At 41.0% G+C, this 10,643-nt stretch overlaps 2 protein-coding genes across 2 annotated transcripts in view; one reads left to right on the top strand and one right to left on the bottom strand.

The window, feature by feature from the left end:
• Positions 1-4,906, top strand: part of ME1 (malic enzyme 1, NADP(+)-dependent, cytosolic) — a gene marked incomplete at its 5' end in the record, with an annotated part of 13,958 nt that extends 9,052 nt beyond the window's left edge. Inside the window, 2 exons of the mRNA XM_010188924.1 lie at positions 2,577-2,675; positions 4,551-4,906. Of these exons, the coding sequence (XP_010187226.1) occupies positions 2,577-2,675; positions 4,551-4,709 (258 nt within the window). The remainder of the gene's footprint in view (positions 1-2,576; positions 2,676-4,550) is intronic.
• A 2,825-nt stretch (positions 4,907-7,731) lies between these two features.
• RWDD2A (RWD domain containing 2A) lies at positions 7,732-10,384 on the bottom strand. The gene is made up of 2 exons (XM_010188923.1): positions 10,187-10,384; positions 7,732-8,433 (listed from the first exon to the last, which is right to left on the bottom strand). Exons 1-2 carry the CDS (start codon positions 10,382-10,384, stop codon positions 7,732-7,734), a joined length of 900 nt encoding a protein of 299 aa, XP_010187225.1.
• Between the last annotated feature and the right edge of the window lie 259 nt (positions 10,385-10,643).

Genomic DNA, 10,643 nt, shown 5'->3' with positions numbered 1-10,643 from the left:
GAATCTCATGCTGTAAGCTCCTCTTTCCACATTCAGATGCACGTCTCAGTTTATCAAAGGGCTGCGTATCATTTTTAAATAAGTTGCTGGTATGGAAAGCACAACCTAGATTTTACGTGGTCTTAGCTCCCTCTGGTGGGTTTTTATCCCTGCTGTATTTCTTAGTATCAGATTAAAATGTAAACAAATAATTTTCCTTCACTCATTATGACTTCTTGTTGCTCTCGTTAGCATTTCCACTCCGAATGGAAAAACTCACCACACCTAGCAGCATGCTGGGTGCATTGCAGAAGAGAACATTGTTTCTCTTTGAACCTCGAGCTACTATAGTGTTTGCTCTTTAATTCAAACTATTTACCTACAAAAGAATGAATTGGTGATAGGCATTTCTTTCAGGCATTTCTTCTGATGCAGTGAGATGCAGTTGTTTGCAAGCAACATACCCAAGGTCCTATTTCCCACATGCAGCAGTAGGAAGCGGTTTGTGCTCTGTTTGAAGTATCTTCCTAGCATGTTCCCTCAAAAATGCACTTCTTGCATTCTCCTTGGGACATGTCATCAGCTTCATTTCACAGTGTTTCCTGGACATCCCTGGTGTTTTCAGCACCTCCTGATGGGTCATGGCTCCACCAGACGCTGTCCAGACCAGAGTTCTCCTTCTATCCACCCCTGCAGGTCACACCACGCAGCATTATCCCTGCACTCCTGGACCAGTCAGTGATTTGGTTCTTTTGTTATCTAAGCTGTAATTGCACAAAAATGTATCATTTGTCCTGATGGGAACACTCAGAGTGCCTTTATGTTACTCTTCCATTTTGCATCAAAATGGTCTTCTGGAGCACATCTTCCTGATGTCCCTACGTACTCCACCTTGGTCCACAGTGTGGCATGGTCCTGGGAGGAGAGGGGGACTGGTTTCTTTTTGGATGAAACTAAATGGAAGGATACACTCCAGGAGCAAGTCCTGTGTACTAAGTATCAATGGAAACTGCTTAGAAACTGTAACCGATGTAAGAAGTGTGAGCCTGCACTGTACAAAAACCTCCTTTCCTTGTGGCTGTTGCGTGTTCCCAGCTGTTCACAGGGCAAGCGACATCCCCTCCCCAGAATCATTTCCTTTCTGTCCCAAAGCAAGATAGAGAAATTTGGATTCTGCTGATGCAGATCTCTCTTAATGTTTTTTAATAATTTGTTTTGAGAATTGTAGTAGTGAATGTTAGCGAAGGTAGGTATTAAAAACCACATAGACCATTTTTAATATATGAATTCTGTGCTTAGTTTGCTTAGAAGATAGATTTGGTTCTAACTAGCAACTGCCTAGAAGGTGCAAAGGTGGGCAGTTAAAGAGAGGATTACACAGTAGAAGGCAGGTTAGTGAACTGGCATCAGCTGATTCTCAGCAAATCCCAGTCTGAATCACCCTGAGAGGCTATTTTCTATTTCAGATCCCCAAATGACAGACAAACTTTAGGTAATGATAGCAGAAATCCCAAAAACGCAGCTCCAGGAGCCTTTGCTTTTTAAAAGGCATCTGTTGCAGGAATAGAGGAAGTCCATAAAGGAAGCCCCCGGGCAGGCAGTGCAGCAGTGTCTCCCCTCGCTCTGCAATGTCCTCACACCTTATGGTATCAGAAGGTTTTTCTTGTGGCCGAGGACTAAACACTAAAAACAACTTACTCAGCTTGCTTTGCTTTCCTGATCTATTCATTGCTGGAGATGACAACGAAATGCTTCCAGTCTTGCAAGGGAGACCAAGCAAGAATATTCAGGCCATAGAGGAGACGCTCCTCTCAGATGTGCATCAGAACTTGTGTATTGTTCCTTGTTTCCTCTGGTCAGTCTGGTGAAAATCAAGCAAAAAGAAAAATAATTTCTTTATTACTTGGTATGGTTGAGATGACAGACCCGCTTCAAGTGGAGTGGGCAGAGTTTTTCTGGAAGTACTGTTTTTTTCTGTCCTAGCAAGCCAGAACTTAGCATTAGACCTTCTTGTTCTAAATGTGATTGCAGTGACCAGCAGGGCTTCAAAAGACCCTGGATAATATTACTTCTATTTTACTTTGTTCTGTGTTTGACCATACTTACTTTAATGATCTCACACAGGCTAGATGCATGAGCTGGACACACAACAAACCTGCTCAGCCACCAGTAATTTTATTTAATGCATTTTACCCTTAAGGGTTTCAGCTCTGTTCTCTGCACAGGATGACTGGGTAACTGTCAGAATAACAGGGGCTGCTTTAATTTTAGGAGTCTTTGACCCAACTACAATTGATGGCTGGAGTTTATATCTCACAGTGAAATATTCCTAATTTATGTGTGTCATGGACTTATTCAAGACTTGAATAAGTCTTACTGTCTGAATGAGAAAAGGGCATAGCTCCCTAAATTTCTAGCTCTCGTGTTAGCTGCTCTTAATGATAAGGCCGGTTGTTAAAAACACTGTGAAGGTGAATTAAGCAGTACCTGTGTGATTTGCCAAAGTGGAACCATTTATTCTCTTAAACAAGATCACTGTCTAACAAAGGTACAGCTGCATCTGCATTTTGGGTGAAACGTGTCTGCTTTGTTTCTAGGTAATAGCTCAGCAAGTTTCCGAGGAGCATTTACAGGAAGGTCGCCTGTACCCTCCGTTAGTCACTATTCAGCAGGTGTCGCTGAAAATTGCTGTGAGGGTAAGTCACCTCAGTCTGTTGAGGCTTCTTTTCTTCCCATGCTCTCTACATAACCGAGTATTTCATTTGATCAGCTAACACACCTTCACAGAAGTTTACATCAATCAATATTGGACAAGTAGCAGTTTCAAAATAAAGTGTAAATTCATAAATGTAAATGTAATCCAAATACAAGAAGGAAAGACATTAAACTACAGCAAGTGTTTCTGTCTGTAAAGCCCAAACGGTGCTGTCCACCAGTCAGGAGCAGGTCCCCAGGCTTGCAGTCATGGGAGCTGCGCAGCTGAAGGCTTTGAGCCCTTCATGATGATCAGTTGCCTGTCAAGAGAAGCAACGTCAGCCTGTGGCTTCCCTTTTGTTCCCATCCTTACTCTGGCCTGTCAAAATAACTAACTACAGGGGTACTTTTTGGTTCCAGCTCAGGTTTGGGTCAGGGCTTGTTCAGTTTGGTGGTTTTTTACTGGCAAGTACAGAGCTGATGCAGATGGATTTTCAGTAACTGACCTAAACCTGCAGTTTCCCAAGAATTTTGGAAAGAAGAGGAAGCTTTAAAATAATGTATTTACCCCAGTTTCTCCCTCATTCTGTTTTTCAGTTGGGCTTTTTTGCCAGCATTTTAAGAGGTTATTTTGCTGGTCTTGTGTGGCCTTTTTTGCTCCAGTTACTGTTTTCTCTCTTGGTCACCTTACTGTGAATAATTCCACTTATTGCATATTGTTTTGGAAGAATAACAAGGAGCCCTCATGCATGAAGCAGTTTTCCTGGCTTCATGCATTCTGTGTATTTTAAAATAAAATGCTTCTCACAGTTCTTAGGGAAGTAATAGCTCTGTTCTGGAGATGTCAAAATGTTACCATCTAGATTCCTCAGGTGAAACCAAACTACCTGTATGCTTGGCAGAAACACACTGATAGAAAGTCCTCCTCTACTTTAGCGTGTTATGTAAAATAGAAAAGAGGAAAATGTTACCGAATTATACTTGCTGCCTAATCTCTGTTGATACTTTATTCCTGCAAATACCTATTCTGGCTCATACAGCCCAAGAGTTTCAGCAGTAGCCTTTGCCTTTTCCAGGGGAGGAATACTCTCAAAAATTTTTGTGATATCACACATGGGGTATAAATTCAGACCTTATTCAGCTGTGATAATTATGTGCACAGACCTGCAAATGAACTCCTACATAAACACCAAACGTGTTTCTCAGTCAAGTCAGGTTGGGCTTCAGATTAATCCAAGAAAAGAAATCTAAATACTGTGACCTGGGGTCTCAGCTTCTCACCAAGCTAAAACATTTACGTGTTAAGGGGAGAGCTAAGGATAGCAGGAAGGAGGCCGTCATCCTTTCATTTTAAGAAGGACCATCTGCCTGTTTGCCAAATACCATTTGAAGCAGTTTCTCCAAAAGAGTGTCAAACTTCTTTGGTTTCATCGATGAATGTCCAGTCAAAAAAATACACATTTCTCAAGTAGCTGTTCTTAAGACGTGAGAGGCTGCTTTGATGTGTGAGTGGGCTCCAGCCCCTTCTAAACTTCATTTTTGTTGCAGTGCTTGGGGTTTGTGGAGTATTTTATCTACTGCTACATAATAAAAGCTAAATATTACTGGAGAAGGAGGAGCACTGTACTTGTAACAGCAAAGACATGTAACCCTGTTCAAAAGCAGCATGAGTCAGACGCACTTAAATGCAAACATCATCCTGTTCCTGGCCTTATTTGCTGTATACTCACCTGGATCCAGTGGGAATACAGGTGACTGTCAGCACTGCAGAGGATAGAGTCTTATCTTGATCTTGGACTAATTCCTCCTTTTAAATCCTGTTAAATGTACTCAAATAGTTTATCAGCACTAATTAGGCTTTTAATGCCTCCTTCTAGATCGCAGAAGAAGCCTACAGGAATAACACTGCCTCCACCTATCCTCAGCCCAAGGACCTTGAAGCCTTCATCCGCTCTCAGGTTTACAGTACGGATTACAGCAGCTTTCTGGCTGACTCCTACACCTGGCCTGAAGAGGCCATGAAAGTGAAACTGTAAACATTTCATGAAGAATGAACAAACTAGCAGCACTTACAAAGCATTAAAATATTCAGAACATTTCTGCCGAGGAAGCCCAAGAATAGCTAATTTTTTAAGACGCAGAAAACTTTTTCTAAATTGTAATATGTGGTTAGAAACTCAAATCAAGAAATCATATTAATTATCTGTCAGAAAATAAAGATTAATCTGAGAAACGTATTTGTGTCAATTGGTTATTTTGATTGTGATATAATACACCATAGTTTGACAGATCTTTTTGAAAGTTACTGAAATAAGCAGCTCTATCTTGAGAGTTTTGTCACAAATGTCAGTGAGAACTTAAGCAGACATGTGGTACTGTGGAAAATTAAGAAATGCATATGATGACTGTTCAGTCCATTACGGGTCACAGTGTAATTTGCATAAATTGTCAAGCTATTATGTTGGAAAATTAAGAAATGCATATGATGACTGTTTAATCCATTACGGGTCACAGTGTAATTTGCATGAATTGTCAAGCTATTATTTAAAAAAAACCCTAAAGCTTTAAACAATCAAGTTAGCATATCTTCCTCCAAAGAAAGGCCTTATTGGTCACTCCTGTGTGGAGTAATGAAAATTTTCTAACAAGAACTGAACCTGCAGAATGTTTTGCTCATATCTAATTAGACTATTTTAACATTAATTAGCTAAGATATATTGCTATAAATGATGAAAGATTTCATTCCCCCACCAAGGCAACTGCTCTGCTGATATGGGGCAACTGTGTGGCCTGAAGTTCAGGGAAGTGCTTGCACTCCAGATTTCATTCCCCCACCAAGGCAACTGCTCTGTTGATATGGGGCAACTGTGTGGCCCTGAAGTTCAGGGAAGTGCTTGCACTCCCTCTTCTTGCCAAAAAGGGAATATGTAAAAAATGTTATTAATTGGCTTACTTACTTCCTTAAATACTTACTAAGTGTTTTCTTACACACATCAGTCAGATATCTGGCTAGTAGAAGGTTTTTTATGTATGAAACCTAATGAGTTTCTGTAGTATTTGAACCCATCATGTGTAATAAAGTATTGTTCTTTGTAACAAACTCCCAAATCACGCAGCTGAGGCCTATTACATGAAGAGTTATGGGGAAAAGAGGATGTCATTGTGAGGGGAGCAAACACATTTTATTTACTTGTTGAAATTTATTGAGTATTTATCTCACTTCCTACTATTTGAATGATTTGGTTACCTCCGTTTCTTCAGTATGGTCCTTAAAATAGTTTTTACAACTTCTACTATTTTTTTCCCCCTTCTCATCTGTCAAGCAGTTATCAAAAGTGATAGCTGGCAGTGACCCTTATTCCTCTGCAAAAGAACTGATTCCCACTGCAAACCTCACCAGAGGCATCCAGGGCCACTGCTCGTGACCTGCATTATCCTGGATTCATAATTAGCATTTCCAGAAAGAAAAGCCCAGTCCGTGGTTTTCCTTAGGAGGACACGACTGGGTTGTCCCACCAGCAGGTTCCTAATTTAGAAAAGCTGACTGAACAAAGCTGATGCTCAGAAGAAAGCTTTAGACAGCTCTTACTCTGAATTGCTTGACCATCCTCCTGCACAGACTTTCTGACCTCTGCCAGTGCTGTCTTTCCCCTTTCTTTCTGGTTGAAATCTCGTGGATAAGGCCCATTTCTAAACCGGTTTGTTTGGCTACTTTAAAGGAAAAAGTTTTATCATTTGGCAACTTCCCAACAGGAGTGAATGCAAATCGTTTTATTGTTTCTGACTCACCATTGTGTGGAACCTGCACTGATGATACATCAATGTACTGTAAAATATCCCAAAGAATTATTAGTTGTTACAGAATTACCACTCCAAGAGATGTACTTTCTGGACAGTTCTGGAAACGAAGTGCACTTGGACTCTCTCTGCTGTCATGCTGTAGAGCTATCTCTGCAAAATCAAAAATGAATTTTATTTGTCCAGCCCCTCAGCTCTGCCACAGCTGCAGCTCCTGAATTCACAGAGAGGCACTTCTTCCCTTATTGCACAGACAATTTTAATACATTACTGACAGACTTACAGAAGTTGTTAGTTTAACTGGTTGAGTTGGAGAATGAATCAAGCTCAAAATTAAAATTACTTTGTAAATGAAGGTGAAGTCATTAAACCATAATTATTTTATTCAGTCCTTGTACCAACTCTATGCAGTGTTCATGTTTAAGTAGCAGATTTGTTGACTGAAATTATTTTACCTGTGTACTTACATTATTCTAGGTATTCTAGCAATAATCAAAATGATAACTATAACTATGTAGCTATTCCAGATACTGCAGGAAAAACTGGCAAGAGCTTGATGCCAGGTATCTTTCAAAGTAATTTTCCCTTTTGTATGGGAAGATTTATATCATCATTTCCAACTTTGTAGTCAAGAACTATTTCTGGAACTATTTTTTCATTTCCCTTCTGAATTTGCTTAGTTGTTTTAAATGACCTCAGGAAAAGCTGACAAATCAAAGATAATTTCATTTCTCTGGGAGATAAGGCCACAGGAGTTGCAAATGAACTGTCTGACAATGTGAAATCTGGAGACAAGTTTGGGAGTTGCATCGTGTTTCCCACCAGACTGAGCAGGTGAGGCTGGAAAGCAGAACGGCCGAGTGGCAGAAGCCTCTGTCAAAAGCATCGGGGTAGGACACAGAAACAGCATCCCATTTCCAAGATCCCACTGCTGCAGCTTTCCACACCAGCAGCCTGCTGCTGCTACTCCGTGGCGTGTGCAAGCATCCTGCACGCTCCATGCTTCACTCCATGCAACTCATCCATTTTCCAACTCCTGTAACTATTGCAAGCACTTTTGAGATGTGGCTCACAATGACAAATGCCAGGTTTAGGGTCTCAAAAAATAAGTAAACATCTCTCAAAAATACGTGACGATTCAGGACAGAAGCTAAGATTAACTTCTTGAACCATTCCTTTTGTACAGTGAACAGTTTCCCTTTTCACAGCAGCTGTAAGGCACAACGTTTCAATGTCAGCGTCATCTCCTGCTGTCCGAAATTAGAACTTCTTACACAGTTTCTGTCCTTTGTCTGGAAGTTTGCCTTCAACACCAAATAAAATTTGGAAAATATGTTCACTTTGATGTTGTTTCAGGAATTCTAGGAACTGGCCGAGATCCATGTGATAGTCGTTCCTCAGGCCATAATTACCGTGTGCTTGAAACTGGAGGTCTTCAAAAGCAGGAAAGAGACGATGAGTATCCATGCTTCCTTCTGTTTCTATATTCTCCATGTGCTTGCACGAAATATGCTTCCAGTTGGGATACCTAATAACACGCCAGAACTCTTCACAGTTTCCTGGAGGTCCCTCCACACAGATGACTCCAGGTTTCCCTGTTAGGCAGAAGCCAGTCAGATGTAACTTCTTTGCACAGTCAAAAATCTTCTTCTTCAATTCCTGCCTATAAATATGATGGCTGTAGATCCACATGCGATGCAATGTTTCTTTAGCCGTGACATTTTCTGAAGCACTTTGAGAAGAGACCTTACTGTTTTCCAGGTAGGGCAGGCTGTTCTCTTTCACCCATTGCACAGCTTCATATATACACAGCTCACCTGAATCCAAAGAGCCGATTTGAGAAGCGAGGCCAGTGTTGAGCTGCAACTGTTGCTGTCTGTGCAGTGCATTTGATCTTGCAAAAAGCTGAGGAGCTACGTGAGGATACATATGAGGCAGCAGTACCTGCAATTCCACTTTTTCCTTCAAAACAGAACACACACACACAAAGAAAATTAATTCTGCAGCTACTGAAAGACACACTAGAGTCTTCTTCTCTGTCAAAGGAAGATTATGAGGAGATGTAAGTAAGACTGCAATGACCTAAAGACTGGAATTACTTCTTCCACATCCTTTTTGTCCACTTCTTTATTTTTGCTGCACCATACTGAGAGTTCTGCAACATACCTGTATTTCTGCTGTTTATAGACATAGCACTGTGGCTTGAAAGAAGGTACACAGTTACCCTTTAGAGATGTTTCTACTGCATCTTTTCAGTACGTGCTCCATGTTGCTACAGCGATAAACTACCAGTCTGTCAGAGTCAGGGGGGAAGTGGCTTTTGAGAATCTTGTCCCTTACCAAGCACACGTCTTATCAATGCACTCAGCCCAGTTGCTGGATCTACTCTAGGAAAACAAGGCCAAGCGTTATATGAAACAGTGATTATGCTTGTACATATTCTCTATAAAGGAACATGGCAGGGGGGTTGGGACTGGGATCTTTAGGTCCCTTCCAACCCAACCCATTCGATGATTCTATGCTGCTATGAATTATTATTCTTATTATTAAGCAACTATTTACCCTAACAGAGGAAGCATTCTCAGGATTATCAGGGATAAAAATATTTAGGCCAAGGAAATGTTTAGATTATCTTGCCTGATCTCCCACAAACCACAGGCTCTTGAATTTCTCTTGATCATTCCAACAGTGTCTTAAAATTAAGAACCTCAGTTCTTTGGAAACTGAACCCTGTCTCTAGTCCAACAGCAGGAAAGGATTCATGTGTCTTCAGTACTTGAGACTCTTCAGGGGACTTTCACTATAGTATACAATCATATGATTAGCCCTGCAGAGAGAAGTGAGTCGTGAAATGACAAATTATCTTTTCAAGTCCCTTGACAATCTGCCATGGAAAAGAAATTCTTCCTGCAGAAGCCCTCCCTACTGAGTTCATAAAAATTCTTTCACCCAAAAGGCTGGTGAAGAGGTGCACTTTAGAAAGGTACCAAATCTTGTACGTTTCCAAATAATCATGAGGCCAACTCGTTACCCAGTAAATTGTTCTGATGTTTAATTACCCTCATTTCTAGGAAAATGCATATACTTCTAGGTTGAGTTGGTCGGTTTTCAGTTTCCAGTCATTGCATTATTACATACTCAGACCTCACTAAGACATGTTCTCTGTGCAAGTGCTTACATTGTTTAGTTGTCATGCAACCTTTTCTTCAATTGGATAAAATATTGGAATTTCTTATACTGTAAGTTTGGATTTTTGTATCACAGCTTATAGGGTGGTTTTATTTAGTGTTTGTATTCTGCCATTTGGGATTATTTCAAGTATAGGTCAATGGTTGTCAGTACAAATGGCAAGGAATGAAAGAGAGAAACAGTAAGGTGGTTTTTCTAGAATAATGTAGTCTAAGAGATGTATTCCCAGGAGGGGAGCATTGCCTTACAACTCTTTGTAAACCAGTAAACTAACAACTCACACGAAAGGACAACCGTAGTTAAGCTCTTGCAAGTATTATATGTGCTGCTGTTGGCTGTCTATTCCCACCTGCAGTTCTATCAGCCTTTCATGCTCAGAAATAATTAAAAACAAGCATTTTTTTGTTACTCTTATCTTCTGAAACAGCAGAGAGGAATTAAGGGGATGTCCTCCTCCTTTCTTTCAGTGCAGAGTTTTTAAGTGTCTGCACAAGGAGTAAAGAAAACGACACGTGGAATTTCTCACCTTTGCCTCTTCTATATCAATAATGATCGAATATCCGAGCTGTGGGGGCAGAGCTCCATCAGCGTTTCTCAGGTAGCGCTGCACACTGGGCACGGCATCCCCATCCAGGTTTATTTCACCTTTTTTGGGAAACATTGAAAGGAGCATTTCCACTTCCAGCAGCTGGAGCTCCAGGCACTGTTGTACCGTGACAGCCATCGCGATGCCCTCCACACACCTGGAAGGAGAGGCCTGGAGTCAAATCCCGGGCTTTAACACACAGTGAGGTTTAACACCATGCCATGCAACCGCACAAGCCAGCTTACACCGGAAAACGCCAGTACTTTTTAAGGACAGAATTTGCTTTAAGTACGGCTGGGTACAAAACGCCCAGAAGTTAGACTCTTCTAGGCAAAACCGTGTAGAAGCTAGACCCTTACTGGCAAAGCCGCCTAGACGTTTTTCGACCGGCTTTCGA

This window comes from Mesitornis unicolor, unplaced genomic scaffold (assembly GCF_000695765.1).
Source record: "Mesitornis unicolor isolate BGI_N332 unplaced genomic scaffold, ASM69576v1 scaffold21777, whole genome shotgun sequence".
Taxonomy (NCBI): Eukaryota; Metazoa; Chordata; class Aves; order Mesitornithiformes; family Mesitornithidae; genus Mesitornis; species Mesitornis unicolor.
This window is presented reverse-complemented; position numbering and strand designations above follow the sequence as displayed.

Excerpts from the sequence above, each read along its gene's own strand:
- RWDD2A (XM_010188923.1), bottom strand. The coding sequence starts at position 10,384 with ATGGCTGTCACGGTACAACAGTGCCTGGAGCTCCAGCTGCTGGAAGTG. Across the intron at positions 8,434-10,186 it reads TTGATATAGAAGAGGCAAAG|GAAAAAGTGGAATTGCAGGT; the intron begins GTGAGAAATTCC and ends TCTGTTTTGAAG.